This window comes from Ixodes scapularis, unplaced genomic scaffold, assembly GCF_016920785.2.
Source record: "Ixodes scapularis isolate PalLabHiFi unplaced genomic scaffold, ASM1692078v2 PGA_scaffold6__148_contigs__length_123643588, whole genome shotgun sequence".
In the NCBI taxonomy this organism is placed as follows: Eukaryota; Metazoa; Arthropoda; class Arachnida; order Ixodida; family Ixodidae; genus Ixodes; species Ixodes scapularis.
In genome coordinates, this window is record NW_024609881.1 from 97,089,522 (window position 1) to 97,109,166 (window position 19,645).

Below are 19,645 nucleotides of genomic sequence, written 5' to 3' on the forward strand. Positions count from 1 at the left end.
ATGAAACTCACCGATAATTCGTTTTCGTTGTTAAAACGAGTATCTGCTCGCGACACTGAGTGATGCAAACCGTGTGATTTATTTGAGTTAAACCATCGTATATCATCCACAAACACTTCATCCTCTTTTCTAAGCGCCCAAGCATTTCAAGATCTAGTAAATTAATCATATCAGTCACGCAGTCCTTTCTTCTATACCGACTGCAGATAAACCCCAAGCTGCAATTCTCTGTACTATTTCGATCTTGGATATGTTTGTGACTGCGCAGGGGGTCCAATAGACAGGAACCGTACTTTAGGCAAGGTCTGACCAAGAGTTTGTAAGCAGCAAGCTTTACTTGCACTTCATTGCCTGTTGAAGGCTTTCGTCAGATCACCCAAAGGGCCATAAGAGCACTGGAACAAACGTTATCAATCTAGTTTTCAGTAACCGTAACTCCTAGATATCTAACAGCAGATAGTTATTTAATTTCCGCTCCTCCAATAGAATACTTAAGAAAATACTCATTTCTTATTGCAAATCTGTAGAAAAAGAGCACTTGTTAATGTTCGGAGGCATTTGCCGATTCCCGCACCAGCTTAAAATTATTTCTGGGTTATTATTCAGTCTAGTGTGATCACCTTTTTTTAAATATTGTATTAGAATTATTGTATTAGGATGTATTAGAATAATCTCGGGATAAAAAAACGCTTGTAATGTTGTTAAGATATATATAAAAAATAAAATTGGCCCCAAAACCGAGCCCTGGGGCATTCTGACGTCACTGGTAAACTGTATGAAGGGCTGAAGGGTGAAGACGGTTGTTCAGGCATCATCTAATGAAGTCAATCAGCTTACAGTGAATTCCAATCCCGTAAAGATTCTGAAGAAGTTTGTTGGCTGCCACCTTATCAAAAGCGTTGGCGAAGTTCAAGAATACTGCATCCATCTGTTCCCTGTTATTATATTGGAAGTGCCAAGTCATAGCATGTTGCAGGTAGCAGCGTAACAATTCATAATCCGCCACCAAGTCCTTATTGAACGTTTGAAAACAAGTTTGTTTTCTTCTAAAAATTGGGAGACTTCGGGAAACTTAAAATTTGCAGGAAACCCTACGTTTCGTCAAGATAACGTTTCTCGGCCTTCTTCCGCGGAAAGCCGCGTTCGAGCGGCGTTTAAAACGTACAAACCACAAAAAGTTTGGACTCCCAACACCAGGGGAAGATCAAGTTTCGCCTTTACTCCCCGAGATGGCGCCACGAGTCCCTACACGCGTCGCTCTAGTCGGCTTTCAAACAGTTCGAGGGCTTTTCCTCTCTCTCACGATTCTACCAATGGCGGACGAGAAGACGCCCTCAAACCGGACCGTAAACTCCGCCTACACTGAGGGAAACCCGGACGTGGGCAGAAACCGGAGAGATCGCGCAAAAAAGTTTCGCGCCGGTGCGTGTAGCAGGTTGTCGTTGGTTAGCGTTGCGTTGTGGGTAGATACCGTAGTGCTGCTTCGCAACCCAGCGCTGATGTCTTCCATGTTGAGGTGAAATCCGTTCTCAACGGCGCGGAGTGTGTCCCACTGATGGCGGAGTGCCCGTGGAAAGCTTCGACGCGGCGGACCTGCTGACGAGGTCGACTATGGAATGCAACAGCCCTGGAATTGGACTTCGGAAGTGCGCCGACGGCCACTTCGTTCGGTGCGTCGCGTTGTGTCTGATCTTCACCTGTGGACATTTGGTCGCCGGCTACGACGCTGGATGCGACTGGGATGGCAGGTTGGTTGACGTTTTCTTTAGCATCGTCACGAAAGCGACTAGCGTCGATCATTGTTTCAACTAACCAAACTACAACAACGTTATCTTTGCAGTTAAACACACTGATCGCGCATTGAGTACTCGTTGAAACCATGACCTTTACACTACCTGAAAACAATGCACTGTGAAGAAAGAAATTTGCAAAGCGTTTTATGTAGTACACGACGTCTTTTTATTGCTGCAGCATAATGTGTTTTCATTGCAGTAGTATAACGGTCCTTTGGTGATTAGTTGTAAGAGTTCTATTTAGGCATATTTAAAAACGAAATAGCAAATGAATATTTCAAGCTGCAATGAAGCGACGATAACAAGTTATTAAATTCTACTGACCCAAAATCCTTCATAGCATAAGACAAACTGCAGAGCGTTTAATCGAATACTATACAACGTACACGATAACTTGTCGGATCTACTACGTATATCAATAAAGAAATGGAGGCGCTAAAACTCGTAGTGGAAAAGCGATAAGTGCGTGTTCATAGATTTTGCTTCTGTCGTCTTACAAAACAGTCCTAATGAAGGTCTGACTCTGGCCGAAGTGCGTCGTCTACCAATTCGCGATAAAACTCCACTAAAAGCTTTGGAGCACGTTCACTCTCTTAAAAGGACGTGCTTTTGTGACGTCTGTATAAGAAACACTGTGTTTTTATTTCATAAGCTGTGCGGGAGTATACATCACACGAAAACGGCGCAATGAAAGCCTCGATTGAAAACTGGTCTGATTGGGCCTGGTCGCGTTCGTCAATCTTTTCAGAAACCGGCCGCGTCCAAAACTTCCAAAGCTGTTGCCAATTTACGCGGCAGGAGTCATTCTGCAAGGACCAAAAAACTGTGCCAGCTTTCCGAACCCTGGAACACACAGTGAGATATAATTACAGCGTGGTACGTAAACCACTAGTACGTTTGAAAGGCAGCTCTGTGTACCGGGTAACTTCTCTGCGAAACACCCTGCAAGTTCCGTCCACGGTGCTGCGCGGGAAAGCAGACTTATCTTCGGAGTATTAAATCGTATGACACTGCTTGTTAGGCGTCGTCGAAACTATTTCTTTCAACCAAAACGTTTGAAGTGCAACTCAATAACGAGTTCCTGTCGAGCGATACACCCTTCAAGTTCAGTCCCCGATGCAGCGCGAGAGTGCAGACTATCTTCTGCAACCAGTACGTTTGAAAGACATCGCAATACCGGGTAATTTTTAAACGATACACCGTGTAAGTTACAACCCGATGCTGCAACGCGAAAGAGCAGACTGTCTCCAGAGTAAACATCATATGTTAGGCGTCGTGCGTTCGACAATATTTCCTCGCAGAGCATGTCCAAGCTACAACCGTGATGCAATTATTGCTTGCCGTCGACTCAGCTGCACAAGGCGAACCACTCGGGGCGAACGTACATAAAAAAAGTGGAACGAAAAAAAAAAAGCGTTCTTGAAACGAGCTTGGCAAGTGCAACTCCGCTGGCTGCTGCGTGGCTGCGTCTTGGCCGACTTCGGTCGACGGCGCCTGGTGGATGATAACGCGCCGAGGACGCCGGCTATGCAAACCTCCCACATCCACAAGAAGACCTGTTTGCAGAAAGTATAGAAAAAGAGAGGAGAAAAAAAAAAAACACGAAAACCTAGCACGGAACTTTGCTCGCCGATCTTTTGATCCCTTGACGAAGAGTATATATGTGATGATGGCATTCGAGACGCTGATAAACCTGGAGACGGGGAGAAATAGAATGGTATTCCACGTTTTGAGTTTTATTTTGCAGATAGTCTATTGCACGCTCGGGCGGTCACATTGCTAATATACATCATACAGAAAACAGTCTGGGAGACAGTGTCTCAGGCGTGTTTCTTTCTTGTGTGACGGTACTCTTACATTTGGTCATGCAAAAACTCTTTGCAGACGTTTCTGCTAGAGGCTAGGTTTCGCAAGCTACCGCCCATTACAAAGGGCAGACAGCCATTAGCATCCATCCATCCGCGTGTTCGAAGCATACATATGTATGCTGAAGCTCACACTTGAGGCGAATCCGCAGAAAATTCCGTCTTCGTGTGTTTAGCAGAACACAGTGTCCTTTGTACGATGGCTGAACAGCGTGACTGCAGCTTTAAACATTACTATTTTTTTTATATTTGCTTTAATGCATTACCGTTTCACCCGTTTTTACTTTCTCCGAACGTGAAGACAAGGAACGAATGAAGCGAGGTGAAATGTAGATATCTGTACAGGATGAATTTTCTACACGGTACCATTTGCAAGAACCAAAGCACGCGGTGAAATGTCCCATCTCTTGCATCTCTTGCCATGATGGATCTTCGCGCGAATTTTCCCCGCGTCCTCCGCGCCAATGCGTCTTTGCCCATTTGGAAGTCCCGTTCGATTCACTTCCGCGTATCCTCCGTTCCCGGTGGCCATTTGAGATCGTTCCCACTTGTTCTAAAAACAAATCTGGCGGTGCGAAATGCATGGCTCAGAATGTGCGCTATTATTAGCGAGGCCATCGCGATGGCCTCTGATTTATACCGTCAGTACAAGCCAGGTCTATTTATTGCTCTGAAATTCTTATGAAGGTACTGTACAGTCGCCCACAATGTGAAAGACCAAATCGGATTATGTGGCGGTTCTAAGCATGCTTTGGTCAGAGACACTTATATTTTTATTTTTAAAGGAAGAATACTACAAAGGTTTATCTATGTCTTCACCCCAATCAGTGTAAGCGTGCCCAATGCATATCCAGCACAGCAGCAAAACACTTCCTTGTCGAATGGGTCTTTCATATTCTTGAAGATTGTATATACATGAAAAGATGCAGTAGCGTTCTCGTGACGCTGTGCTTTTAACAATTCAGTTCTCGTAAACTGAAAAAAAAAAAAAAAAAAAAACAATCACCGGTGATTTTCTGTTTTTTTTTTCTCTTATAATTGAAAGGTCATTATTCAAACTACTTTTCCGGTGGAATGTGCATGCTCATTCTGGTGAACTTTAGTGTTCATCCCTACCCTGTTTACCAAAATGCAAAAAAAAAAAAAAAAGGGCTCGTGTTGGTTTGGTTTCTAGGGTAGGTGGCGCAAGCTACCGCCCGTTATAGAGGGTATAGCCTTTTGTATCCATCCATCCATCTGGCACTAACTGTGTCACGCAGTGAAGTTGTATTGTCGTTTTCCCTAAAGACGCTAAATAAACCATGTTCATACGCTGTTTCATACTTAGCGTGCAACGCTGTCAAAGGTACTGGCGCGAGCGCGTGGCTTCATCTATAGTTTTATTTACGCGAGAACTCGTGCAAATGATCAACGAGATCGAGCCCCACGCTTGCGCCAGTAGCTTTGACAGCGTTGCACGCTAAGTATGAAACAGAGTATAGAGTATTGACACTCCAGCATTTCCCGATTTTCTTGTGAGCTACGCCATTTTGATACTTATCTGCAAAGCGGGCGCCGCTGGCTGGCGATCGTTATACGATTCGAAAAAGCGACTTCCCGAGCATTAGATACGGTGTTGTGACCTGTTCTAATATTAAGGAGTTTTAGCGAGTCGTTTCTCCACGAACAGTTCGTCCTCGAACACATCGGCGCCTTCACTGCGCATGTGCGCGCGAATCTTTCGAGGCTTCCGGAAGTTCTTCTTGTTCGTGTCTCCCACTCCTGCCGCTGGAGTCGTCACCGGAACGCAGCCAGGACAGTTCACGGCTCGGGTAAAAAAAATATGGCGGTAGGTTTGCTCGCCGCCCCAACCGAGCGTTAGGCTTAGGACAGTTGAAGGCGATTTGCCATCATGTTACTCTGCTTCATGTGAGAGGTTGAACCAAATCAAATTGAGGACGGTTCACAATGGTAAGCGATCGCAAATGCTGTAAACTACGCATGCTGACTAGCTGCCGTGGCGACCGCGAGCAGACGAAATGGTTTGGTTCGACGGAATACAACGTGAACGATCGTTGAAGTTGAGGGTGACGGAGGCACACCACCTACCTTCGCGGTCGTTCGGACACTTTTTACTCTATCTAGCTTCGCAGGTCTTGCAATTCGGACCGGTAAATGTTACGTCGGCCGTCTTCTTTACATCAGCCGCACGCCGGAAACATGAGCCGCCACGGTTTTGCACGCTGCAGAATGCACGTTGCAGAATGTTTAATACGTTTACTAGAAGATGGCGCTGCAGGTCAAACGCAATCATCATCATCGTTTACACGGTTGCGCCAGTTTAACATATTTGCAGAAATATGTTAAATTTCAGGTCAAACTTTCCATGTAGGATTGTTTCATTGTCACTCCTTGAAAGCCGAGACCAAAAACGTGATGCATCAAACTTAAAGTGAAAAAAAAAAAAAAAAAAACTAAATTTGGTTTTGATATCTTTTCTAAAACGTTAATCCGAGCGATCAAAATATTTTAAATTTGGTTTTGATATTTTTCCTAGGTATTTCATCCGAGGATTCCAACTGCCGTTATCTCCTTTTGCAACATAAGAACGGACAGAAAGGCACGGCCCCTAAATTCCACAAAAGGCTCGGTGAATTCTGAGAGAAATGACGTCAGAACATGTCACCCACTACGAACGCTCCATTCTTTTGACGTCACAGGGGGGGGGGGGGGGGGGGAGCATCTGCCAGCACCCCCTTTTCTTTTCCAAGATTAGCACGTACAAAAACTCCGACTGATGCCCCAGTACGTCTCGACTCATTGAATATTGCGCTAAACTTTCTCTTCATTTCTTTTTTATAGGCAGTGTATTTTTTACACTCCTCATGCTGCAACGTACTATAGTCACATGACCAGGACTTGCCGTTCCACTACTTTTACTCAAAGGAATTTTGATGGCGGATCCTCGTAATTCATTCGTTAAAAAAAAAAAAAAAAAAAAGATAACTACCGTTTTTTTGTTTTGTTTTTTGCCCGGCCAGGAAGCCGCGCCTTGTCGAAATATGCGCTTCTTCGCCGTTCCACCTTACGGTGGACCACAACGAACGCTACCAGCCATCGGGGCCAATTGAATGCTGCGTGAGCACCACGTGACCTGTGGGAGAGGCGCGCAGCCAGTACGTTCAGAGCGCTGGATTGGTTAGGATGGAGCTCGTAGCGTCTGTCGCAGTCCAGCCTGAGGTAAAACGAGGCATGGGCTAACGGACTCCCCTCACAGGAAACGTCGGATTCGCCGGAGCGGCGTATAGCCCGCGGGACCCGCAGCACTAATAGTCCCATTAAAAAAATATAATAATAAAAAGACGAGGAAAGAAATAAGCGGCAGAAGCGTTGTTGTCAAGGTTGCAATACACTTAAAAAAAAAAAAAAAAAAAAGAAGTACCCGAAAATGTTTGGGTCGAGGGAGAGGAAAATGCAGTCACTCACCTCACACCTGGCGCACGCAGACGTTACGAATTTCGCAAACCTCTATTTCGGCCTTTCTTGTCTGCGTCAAAGATGGTCGGGAAACTCCTAACGGGAGTTGACAGACTTTACATGCATGTTATGGACTGTACTTCCGAAAACTCCCCGCATGCAACACTGCGCGCTTTGCATTATGGGACCTCTTTGACCATGGAGAGGAGTGGTACGGTTTCGACTGCGATCGCCCCGTTGACGAAGAGCAGTAAATCTCAGCCCTGCATGAAAATGAAGTCGGCGCTCGCGCTTGTACGGCACCCATTCGCCTTTGTGAGAGCCCCCGTTCAGCGGCCGTAAGAACTTGCCTATAGACATACTGCGATCGCAGTTGAGGTCACTGCAGGACTGGAATACACGGGTGAAAAATATATGAGATAGTGCGAACAATAAACAAGAACATATACAAAATACTGATTCGCCAGTCGCTCATCAAACAAAATCACGTTTTACAATTTCTAAAACGAGCTCGTGGTACTGAAGCATACGCGTGCGGAAAGAAGGAATTTTTAAAACAATATGAGACCAAAAGGGTACAGTGTTTAAAGGATGGGATCGCCTAGTGCGCTTGATGTCTAAAAAAAAAAGAAAAGTCATTCACTCAATGCTACTATCTTCATTAACAATGCTATGCCATTTCTCGACAGTTTGCCTAAAAGACAGACTCTAGCCCTAATGTTGGCATAGTGGTTGAAGGTGAAAAGTGTCTGTCATATCTATTGGAAATAAATCGGACCGCCTTGGCCTGAATAGAATCGATAAGATTAGTGTCCCTTTTTAGATAAACGTCCCAAACTACAGAACCATACTCCAAAATCGGCGTAAGAAGGGTTTTTGGTTAGTTTGACCTTTTTTAGAAGAACATTTCAACGTGCATTTAACATATCCTAATTTCCTGAGGGCGCAAGAGCAAAGGAAGTCAGCGTGTCCGTCCCATTTAAGGTTAAATAAAAATATAATACTTGAATATTTGAATTCATAAACCTCCGATTTCTTATTCGTAAACTTCATGAACACAAGGCTTTTGAAAGTTGATCTCTATTTGCCATTGTTTGCTACAATTAAAGAAGCGCACGAAGGATTCATTAACTAACAGTTGATCATTAACCGAATTAACATCATTATACAGGACGCAGTCATCGACATAAAGACGAATTCTAACCGGTATGTTTTCTACAATGTTATTAAAATTAAAATAAAAGGGGTCCTAACATCGATCCCTGCGGTACACCTGAACTGACCGTAGCTTCTGAAGAAACAGAATGATCAAACAAAACAAACTGTCACCTGTTTTTTTTTTTTTTTTTTTTTTTTTTATATAGTTAGTGATTTAGCCAAGTAAAACGGAATTTTTAAGTCTAACTTTCAACTTCAAAAGTTGTTTGGTATGCGAAAATTGATCGAATGCCTTAGAATAATTTATGAATATCGCATCAACATGCCCTCTTTTATTCGAAGACGAAACAATATCATGATTGAAGTCCAGGAGTTGTGTGGTGGTTGAAAAATGACAACGGGGGAAAGCCGTGCTGTTGAGGGCAGGTGAAGAAGAAGTGAATGAAATTGTCTCTGTTTGTTACCAGATTTAAAGATGGGGACAACTCTCGCTGATTTCCAAAATTAAGATACGATTCCAGAAGAGAGAGTTTTCTTGAAGATTAAGGTTAAGTATCTCGATGTCCAGAGAGAATAACGATGAAGAAACGAATTATGAATACCATCAGTACCTGAACTCTTCTTGCAGTTCATGTTTGAGAGCAAATTGTGGACACCAGATACACTGAAGATACACTGATCAGAATGTTTATTAACGATGAACACGAGAAATGAAAAGGATAAGAAGGTTCACAACCATTATCTTTAATAAATACAAACTGAAAATATGCATTAAAGCCATTCGAAATGTCTACAGGAGCAGAGACACACCAGTCTTTATTTATAAAACTGCGTGAAATATCATTTTTGGGAAGGATAAACCCTCCAAAACTTAGTCGGATTTGACTTCATAAACTGAGTGGGCAACACCATATATATTTAGGGAAAGTCACGTATTAAAAAAATGTATTCGCTCACGCTGTATTGGGTTGTGATGGGATGTCGTGAATTGAGGTTGGCAAATCAAAACCGAAACGGTGGGCAAAATGTATCCAATATGCTTTGCGTGCCACTACGCCGCTAGGATCGCTTCGATTTTGCGAGAGGTATATTAATGTTGACGCTCTGTTAATCCGAGTCAGTCTGACTCGGATTACACTCTAAAAGATCTTAAACGTCTGCTTTTCCGCAAAGTACTCTAAAGAGTCAAGTGCGCTGCAGTCTACGGCGGAATCTCGCATCTATAGGTGGATGACGAGGCTGAAAACTAGGCTTAACATGACACTCTAAAGCGTGGACCCAACGGACCGAACCTACACTAAATAAATCCCAAAAATCAGTTTCGTACGCTCAATATTTTTTTTTAATTTAGCACAAACACGTGGCTGCGGGTGGTGCAGAATTGCGTTCTGAAAGTACCAGAGCAAATTTGCCTTAATCAAAAGTTAGAACTAACAAACAGATATTTCCTATGACTCATTATATAGTTCGGTCTTTTTAGGCTAAAAGTGACAAAAGCGTTCCTGGGGATATTAGTGCGTTTAATTGGGCGAAATAGGGAACGGGAGCAAAGTCATTAACTATTTTCTTCGCCTCAAACGTCCACAACTACGTTTTAATTTTTTTTTTTTTTTTTATTGACACAGAAAAGGCTTAAAGGGAAGATGGCGCACTTCTGCATTTGAGAAAAAAAAAAACTTGAATTGCGTTCATTTGGCCTTTAGAAAAACAGATATCACAATTATGTTTCTATGCGACGCGCCGGAGAGCTATAAGAGCACTATCAAAATAGGGCTGAAGCCCCGCCTCCCTAGCCTTGGGCAGCCAAAATATCCGTCGATGAAGTCACGTGCAGTGAATGTCTTTCGCGTTTTCTCGCGTTTAACAATACCTGCGCAGCAAATGGTTTGGGTATTCGGGTTCACGGGGTAAAAATACATCAGAATTCACTTCTAACTCTTTTTTTTTTTTGTCAAGAAGCTTCGTAGCTTCCCTTTAACTGCGTTATAAAACTGGAAATTCTTGGTTTTTAGGTGTAATTTCTGATTCAATCAAGTGTACTCTGTGATATAAAAAAAAAAAATATACACCGCGCAGCTACATTTTTGTACGAAATTAGAATGACAAAGCGTACGAAACTTATTTTTGATATTCATTTAAGGTGGATGGTTTCGATCCGCTGGGAATTCCCTCACTGGGAATAAAATGCTGCATGGTCATTCAGTGTGTGTGTGTTGGACACCAGCTGCAGCTGCAGCTGCGAAAGCAGACGATGCATCAGGACGTCGTCTGCTCCGACGTGCACCGACATGCATCTCCTAGACCTTGGGCAAATACGTTGAACCACGGGAACAATTTGCTCGGTGCAAGTCGACACGTCTTGGATTGTGGCCGATTTTTCCCAGCCTTAAAAACCTTTTCTTTTCTTTTTTTTTTTTTTTTCCTTTTTCGAGACGGTCAGTTCCTTGGAATACTTTTTTTTTTTCCGCAATACGTCGAAACGTTTCCAGTCTTTCGTTGGGCCAAATGTCGGGAATCAGTAATTCGAGGAAAGTCAAGAAATAAGGTTTGCGTAACAGGTAGCGGTGCACCAGAATTGCGTGACACTATGTCCTCATATATCGCGTATACAGTAATTCATTTACACGACATACAGCGTGCTTTTAGAAACGGTAGCTTAGGTTGCGGCGCACGTAAGCTTGTGAAGCACATGCATTAAGCTTTCAGCGGTATGTGGCGAACCTGCCGAGGTTCGAGCGCGGCTATAGGTATGATTTTTTTTAAACTTTACCGGAAAGTCCGAATAAAAAAAATAAAAAAAATGGCCATTATTATTATGCTTGGAAATTGGAAACAAGCTAACGCCACCTAGTGTAAATAAAGTAAAATATGTATCGCTTTTTTTTTTGTTTTTTGCTTCATACGAGCAATTTTAGGTTTTATATTTCTTCGAACTCTTTTAACGCGAAGTTCGACAAAGGTTCGAACGAAGTTTGACTATTACTCTTGCAAGCGAGCTGACGCCACCTAGAAAAAAAAAATATATATATATATTTTTAGGGGGGGGGGGGGGGGGGGGGAGGTGCGTGAACTAATTAAATAATTAAAAAATTATATATGCTTGTTTTTATGGGATGTATCCTATCTAAACCCAACTGCATAAATGACATGTTTTGGGAAGAAGACAAAAGTCGAACTTCGTCGAATTTTGCGAAAAGGTCGAGGGTTCGCCGAAACCTTAGATTCTATAAAAGTTCGCGACATCCTAATAGTCGCTGACAAGTCAACTAAAGAAACGCCGAGCGTGGCTACCTCGAGCATCTTATTGTGACTCGGCCAACGAAAATCTGGCGTCGGCCTGTTATAAGAACGCCGTGGAATGAATCATGAATCACCATCAGATATCAGATTGATATATGCCTGACTGGCAACGTTGTTATGGTCGTTTCGCGCGGCACGACTGCTCGCGTTCGTACGAGGCTTTAATAACCGGATTATGCAAACCTGCTGCCATCGAGATATTTTCCCCCTCGGCCAATAAAAGGCATGGGCTGCTGCGAATCGATAGTATCAGCGAACAATTATTAATAAACTGCGTCAAGCCAGACCCCACGCAGCCAACTGGCACCGTTTTACGGTAACAAATTGCGACAGAACAACCCGTTCGTTGCGAGGACTACTTGGCCGCGCCCAGAGGCGATTGGCTACCGCCTGCATGCGAGCACGTACGCGCAGTTGTGATTGGCCTTTCTTCATCATGTACGGCGCATGAACATTTGAGAATGTAAAGCGTGAAAGGCGGGTGAGCAAAATATCGCGTCGCGTCGCGCCGCCCAGCGGTGTATAACCGTCGCAATTGCCGCTGACGCTATAACGTAACCGATTGCAGCGCCGCCACCGTCACAGCGTCTGCGGCGGTTGCTATGGTTACGCCGCTTGGCGGCTCGACGCGACGCGGTATTCTTATCGCGTGCCTTTTACGCTTGTGCTCCGACCGTCTTCATTGGATCCATGTTCGAGGTGTCACATTGCAAGCGCACCCTTTTCAAAAGTCCGCCAAGCAACATTGGCGGTCGCCATTTCTTGGATACGAAGCTTCTGATTGGCTGCGAGCCCTCGCCGAATGCTGACGCCTCCCTCGTGTCCAATAGACGCCCAGATTACGTGCCGAAACAATGGCGGATTCGGATAATAGCGGCAGCAGCTATTAAAGGACTCGCACTTTTCAGAAAGGGTAAATTTTAAGACCCAAACTCTATTTATCTTTTCTTTCGTTATTCGTTGTCGCTTCCATAACTAAATAAAATATAGGTGCACGTAAAGAAACGGCATCGCAACGCGCACCAAAACACTCCAAAAGAAAAAAACCGAGAGAAATCTGGCTGCCATCGATAAGGCGTGTCCTCTCGTCATATTATTCATCGGACATTTTCTCATCACCATTCTTCGTCCCCTGTTTCATATCTGTGTAACAACGTAAGTTTAAATTCATTTGCGTTCCCATGTATATTGCGCCTCGTGTCATATAGTTGTGTGTCATATCTATTGCATGCATTATTATGCATATAGTCAGCGCCAGTTCTATTATTCACAGTAAACCTACGTGAACATGTCAAAGTTCCTCTGCGCTTTGAATTATGCCTTGTGCGTTTTCGGGTTTTCAATTATTCTGTGATGTCATAAGTAGCTAATTATTGAATTTCGAAATGAAGTACATATTTTCATCCACCGCATATATATATATATATATATTTTTTTTTTTTTTTTTTTTACATTAACTTGCAAATCTTTGTTTAGGTATCGATCTACGATCGTTTTGTTAGTTTATTCCTTATTTTTATTTACTTATTTATTATTCGTCCTCGAGACCGCGACGGTTACCCGATCCGGCCCTTTAGACAAAAAGTTTGGGGAGACGCCTGGATTAAACGTGGAGGAGTCATGTTAATCTAATTACCTTCAACAGTAATCAACGTTGAAGTTAAAGCGATAAGATATAGTTGTCCATCGTAGTCTGTTGGCCATCGTAATAAAATTGCCATTTTTTTTTTTTTTTTTTGCTTTTTTTTAACCTTTAAAAAAAGAGTAAGAACACGTTGAGAAAGTACCTCGGATTGCCCGTAACGCGATCAAATTTCGCACTTTCGAGGCCGAAGATTCGCATTCGCGTTGCGGGACACTTTCTCGATTGCTCGTTGGTTCCTTTGTCCACGCTTCGACTCAGTGCGCTCGTGATTGGCTGAAACCGTATTTTAATTAATCCCCCGTTTGGTTCTAAGGTGCGTGATGTAACACGGTCGCGTCCCTTCGCCCGCCAAATACATTTGCTCGTGCCTTCGCGGAATATAGTTAGAAGTTGTGCCAAGGGCTCTCGCCTATATAGAGTTGCCTTTCTTAGAGGGCCGCGCGACCTTGGCGGTTTTAAGGCCAAAGCCAAGTCGTATCTTCTTACCTGCGTTTTTTTTTTCTTTTTTTTTTCTCGCGTGTTTGTGAAGTTGCCCAACTGCTCGTTTGGCTTAAAAAAATATAAACGGTCTGCACATCAGAAATGGCGACACTGGTTTGACGCTGCAGAGAGAATATATTTTTTTAAACAAGTGTTTAACGCTCATCATGCAGAGCTGGTTGGTTTTTCTGTTGAGTGGCGACGGCGCACCAGAACGCCTGCGTCGTTGGAATAAAACGATGTTGCAGATACCTTTATTTGTTATTTTATACACGGGGAAATCTCGAATATAGCGTTACTTTACACATGTGAAATCTCGAAGAGGGGTCGGTGGTCGCACACCCGCTTAGAGCACGTGGAGCACGAAAGCTCGCGCTGCAAAACCCAGGGATCCTGGGTTCAGTCCCCTCCGCTGCCCGTTTCGATCTGGATATGAGCATCGTACCGGCGTGCGGTCGTGTATCACTACTGCGTGGTGCACGTTAAAGACCCCAGGCTAGCGGTTGAACTGCACTGGCTAAATTGCTCATCTACAGCGGGTGACTTGTCGCAACTTTGAAATGGCTGACCACCTGCACGCTGTATAGATATCCACACAACCGCCCCCCCCCCCCCCCCCCTTAATTATTATTAGATCTCGAATATAGCGCCGAGATGTTTCTCGTTGTTTCTTTCTGTGGCGTCACGAGTTGTGATCATGGGTAGTTATCATCAGTTGAGAAGGGGCAAGTTTATGTCGTGTCTAAAAATCAAGGTGCGAGCTTGGATCCCCTGCATTTTTAGACCAACACCGTCAAAGTTTACTGTCTAAAATTGCTCTTTCGCGTGTCGACGAAAGCAGAAATAGTTCAACAAAAGACATCGTGGTGAGGTTCTTGTGAACCGTGGGAAGTACAGCCCCTTTATGTTTCAAAAGTAGCGCAATGTGTCTCGATGCGCGAGGCACGTGCAACCCTTGGGAAGATTATGGCGGCAGAGCACATCACTGAGCTTGATTTCAGACACCATGTTCTTCCCAGAAGTGGCGCGCGGCTTGTGTCTCGAGCATTTCCTCAGCAATGAACGGCGCCACTTTTCCGAGGATAGAGGGGCTTTAGTGGGAAGCCGACCACCGCGAGGCTCTTGGCCGCGGACGTCGCCCCTAGCCTTGGCCCTTGCGTGGAACTTAAAATTCGAAGACGATCACCTTGTGTCTAAAGCTGTCTTGTCTCTCAGGGATATCTCTGGGACACAGAACGACTACGAGAGATTTGTTACTCGTTTTGTCTATAGGCTGTTTCTCCCTTTCTGTTGTGTCCCTGTTTGATTTGTCATCAATCTGTCTCTGCATGTTCGCTCTGTCTACACTGTTTGGGTCTCTGAAGGCCACCTGGTATGGGTCTTTGGCCTCTCTGCTGTACCCCATGTCTCTTTAGAGCCGAAGAGATATGAAATGGAATGAAATGAAATTTCTGTCTGTTTTTCTATAGTCACCATGCAGACGCCTGTTCCGCTTTCGATTGTTAGTAAAATGGTAACCGCGCTTGTTCGTACGGTCAATTCCTATTGGCACGACAAAATCATTTTGTCCGGAGTCACACAGCTTGCTGGCGATTCAGATGTCTTTCGCTGCACCGTTTGTTCGCGAACATGCGTCGTGCTCCCGCACACGATGAGCGCCGATCAATGCGCACACACAGTTTAAAAGTTGTTCCTGGTATTGGCGATGTGAGCGATCGAAAGCGGTCGCTGTGGTCGGCCCACCACAATTGACCGAGTGCTGACTATGACGTAAGCAAAGGGATTATCATCGACGCAAATAAGAGGAATATAAGAACTTCAATTTTGACCGTGTTGGCAGTGTTGCTTTGAGAGCGCAATGATTTAGGCTTTCATCATGCTCATTACAAACACCATCGAACTTGTTGTTCACAAGGTAATGACGTCACGAAAGGTAACCAAACGAGGGCGCCACCGGAACATCTCGCCCGGTACTCACACGAGGGAGAAATCCCGGGGATTTCTCCCCGGCACGCGCGCATCACGAGACGAAAACGCGAGGCTTTTGCACATCGCAAAGCCTGACGTTTTCGTCGCAGGATGCGCGTGCCGTGGAGAAATCCCCGGGATTTCTCCCTCGTGTGAATCATTCTCGCCAACATCTGTGGTTCTGGAAAGTGTCCTCTGCACGCAAGCTCTCGTAACAGTAAAAGCTAGAATGTACTCTAGTAAAAGCATTCGGCTGAGCTGTTCTCACGCGCCTGTGCTTTTGTCTGCACCAGGACTTGACGAACACTGCCTCTTGTCCGCGAACACTTTCTCTTGTCTGTTCGCCTCTTGAGAATGTCAGTGGCAGTATATATGTGACTCGATGACTTCGGAGCAAGCTTACAGGCTGCAGAATTTCCAGTCCCTGGATCCTGCGAAAATAGCGTCAAGCCGCCACAGGGTTTCCATTTGGTTCATAGAATGAAAGTTTCTCCGTGCCCTAGGTGAGCGATTCGTACCCCCGGTGACAGGATATAAAAACATTTCATGAATGCCGACATTTTGTTATGTACACACATCTGCGCATCTTCGCACTACCACCGCATACGGCGTCAGTGCTTGGCGGCATTGAAAAATAATTTTCCTGGCTTGAAATACGCAAGAAAAGCAATATCACTTTAACAGATCTGTGGAGATAACCAAGGTTGATAAGTTGATTGCATGCACAGTGCCAAAGACGCGTATATTGGCGAGGGACGCTTACAGTACGATGATGCTCCATAGCAATCTTGGTGCGACTGGTTTAAAACGATCCTTTCGAGATTTCTAAGAGTTTGAATGTACCGAAACGGCGATTATTATGGCAACTGAAACCGATCAGAGAATCACCTCTCGAGATTTGGTCGTCTGTGTGTTAGTATCTGTTTGTGTCCGGCCAGTGGGCAGGGAAGGCAATGCTTTCCCAGGATCCAGTGACCAGTATTCCCAAGGTCCTTGCTGCTAAAAGCAACGCTTTCGCTGTATGTCGCGAAATTGTGCTCGCGCGGGTGTTGTTTACTTTATGTGTTCACCTTCTCCGAGGGTTCGTTTGTCTAAAACTAGGCTCTGGCTAAAAGGCACGGCTCATGGCCCCTACCGGGATTGAGGGGCTCCAGATGGAGGAGCACGTGAACTTTGTAACCTTACATTTGTTTATAGATCTCCGCGTTGGAGATGTTTTGTCCTGTGCAGGTCTGCTTTGGGATCTCCGCTTCGGTGGTGGTTTTGCTCCGTGTATAACTTCTATATCTACGAATTTGCTTTGTATTGTTTATGGCTGCTCTTGTGAGCTTCGTTCGGATTGTGTTCTGTCTTGTGTATGCGCTTGTTTTTGGAATGTTCATTTTTGCTTTCGGCTCCGAGCCTTTAATTGGATTGGCTCTAAGAAAACCTTCTCCAGGTTTTCTTAGAGCCAATCCATCTTAGAGGTTTTCTTAGAGCTGGCTCCAGAATGCTGCTAAACTCAATATAAGCAGCACCCAACGGCTGCTGTACACCGAGCATTGAACATCACCCTGCCACTGAAGGCCAACCTGCACGTCTGACCCCTTTCGGTTGTGGTGCCTTCCGCCCGCTAACTTGAAAACTTGGGACCCCTTACGGCTGTGGAGAGTTCGGCTCGCTCTCCTTTGTGTGGATCCTTGTTTGTCGAGCTTGGCTGTGGTCGGTGCACCCGCTGAAGGTGTGGTCGAGGAGGACGGCAGGGGAAGTCGCCAGAAGTTAGGAGTATCCTCCCCAACATTCATTGTTACAAAAAAAAAGTTTATCTCATATTCCTTAAATAAACCGTTATTTGTCATATCAGAAACTTCATCAACAGAGAAACATTCCTACTTCTCCGCGACAGTATTCTAATTTTTTGCCGCCGAGAAACCGTCAAACTTGTCATTCTCCGCTGACAGTATAGGTTGGCCAGGATTACGTGAACGATTTGGTTTGGCGTTACGCGGATATCCCTTATCAGGCACGAGATTAGGGTGACGAGGATTTGCTAATAAATTGAAGTCTGCCGTGTATCAAAACGACTTTTGAGCGCTTGCCCGCTAACAGATATGCACTGGAATCTATTTGTTTTATCAGTAGCCCTTAAACGGACACTGACACCCCTCAAACTTTTTTTTTTTTTTTTTGCCAGGCGATTTATTATTGTGCCAGAAGACTACCCAATCAATACTTGCTTCAACGTCACGCATAGGTAAAAAAAAAAAAACTCAACTGCTTAAAATGGAAATTGAAACACCGTCGAAGTTTACCGTTTCACCGAGGTATATGGTCTCACTATTCCTCTTCACTAATAAAAGTAGAATTCATCATGCTCGAGACGGGGCTCTTGGCCAACCGTGGAAGTGACCGCATCGACGCTTTAAGGTCACGCGAAAGTTTCTGCAGAACAGCTCGCGGAATCCTGTAATTCAATAGTCGTCGTGTTCGTATTGTTCGTCTCAACTTTGCTCATCGATGCCGGGGAGGCGTGCTGGATCAAACCGAACGGGGAGTTTTGGTCACCCGACACTGGCGTTGAAGGTTCACCTGGCCACCTGTACGACGTCACACCGTGCGGGCGCGCGTTCTGTTCGTAAGGTCACGTACCAGGAACGGCGCGCGTGATTTTTGCAACCGTACACGGGCCCGCTTGCACTTGGTTCTCACGCCACCGAGGTCCTTGCTTATCGCTTGCTTTGGAAGCTGTGAACGTCATGACTCGAGGACACACCGTCGTTAGTGAAGTTTCCCCATGTTACTTGCTTCGATTACGTGTCGAGCTGCAATGTCTTCCGCGGTGGTTTCATACCCCCTATCTGTGGCTGCAAAAATACCGCGATATCTCACTAGCTCGTAGCGTCGGCTGAGTCTGAGGCTGAAACGAAGTATGCGGAGTGCAAGTTTCATCTGCTTCTTTTTCAGGGGTTGTGGTGACGTAAGAACGCCGAGCTCTGATTGACTGTGATTGAAGAATAGTGGGTAGAACTCAAAGCAAGCTGTCTTGAGGTCTACCCACTACCCTTCAATCAGAGTTAATCAGAGCTCGACGTTCTGACGTCACCACAAACCCTGCAAAAAGAAGCAGACGAACATGTGCTCCGCATATATCTATACACCAACACGCTGTTTACGAACAAGGCCGCGTTTTCCCACACCGGGTGTGCTCAGTGCGCCTGCGCGGAAACCAGGTTCGCCCGAGGCGAATCATCTGCGCATGCCCAGTGCCGACAGCAGCGCCGCCGCCGATGCGTGACGTCAAAGAGTTCTTTGGGAGTGGCAAGCCCCGTGGCTCTTATTGCCCAACGACAGTCTGCATTGCACTGTCTGAGGGGAAGCATACAAACGTGTGGTGCAAACATGTGCTTGAAATATGCATTTCCAAGTATATGTCTGGCTGTTTTGCGATGTTTTGCTCTGATCTTACACATAAAGGCTACCTCGGGCCCACAACTTATGTTATAACATGATTTTAAAACGCTAACATAATGGCAGTTTTCAATAGAACGAAAACAAGCACATCGTCCTTGCCCTGTCTCACAATTCACTAGGCTCAACAGGCATATAGAAAGAAATATCTTTTCACACGGCAGTTTTTGCTTTCCTCAGAATTTTATAGTCGTATTTTAAATGTATTGTCTGACAGCTAGAAGCCCTAGGTCATAGTTTTATATTTAGCAGTTGCTCCTGCTGAACGAGAGTTCATGCAGCCGAGGTGCCTCCTTGAGCACATCCTACTAGCGGTAATGCCGTGCCGGTTTATTTACATGAGAAAGGGCTGAGAATCGAATCTCTAGAACCGTAGTAAAAGGAAAGTTTACTTGCTCGCTATATAGCCATATATAAGACGCTCATTACAGTCATGGTGCAATCTTTCGCTCCTAGATCTAGAACGAACTCGGTTTCGCGTTTTCTAAGCGGGCCACCAGAGCGGGTAGCAACAGCGCTACCGCTCACAGCGC

General features: G+C 44.9%; 1 protein-coding gene across 1 annotated transcript in view; it reads left to right on the forward strand.

Moving 5' to 3' along the window:
- Positions 1–1,261: 1,261 nt before the first annotated feature.
- Positions 1,262–19,645, forward strand: part of LOC8034511 (meteorin-like protein) — a 61,530-nt gene continuing 43,146 nt past the window's right edge. Inside the window, exon 1 of the mRNA XM_029972195.4 lies at positions 1,262–1,748. Within this exon, the coding sequence (XP_029828055.3) occupies positions 1,612–1,748 (137 nt within the window). The 5' untranslated portion in view covers positions 1,262–1,611. The remainder of the gene's footprint in view (positions 1,749–19,645) is intronic.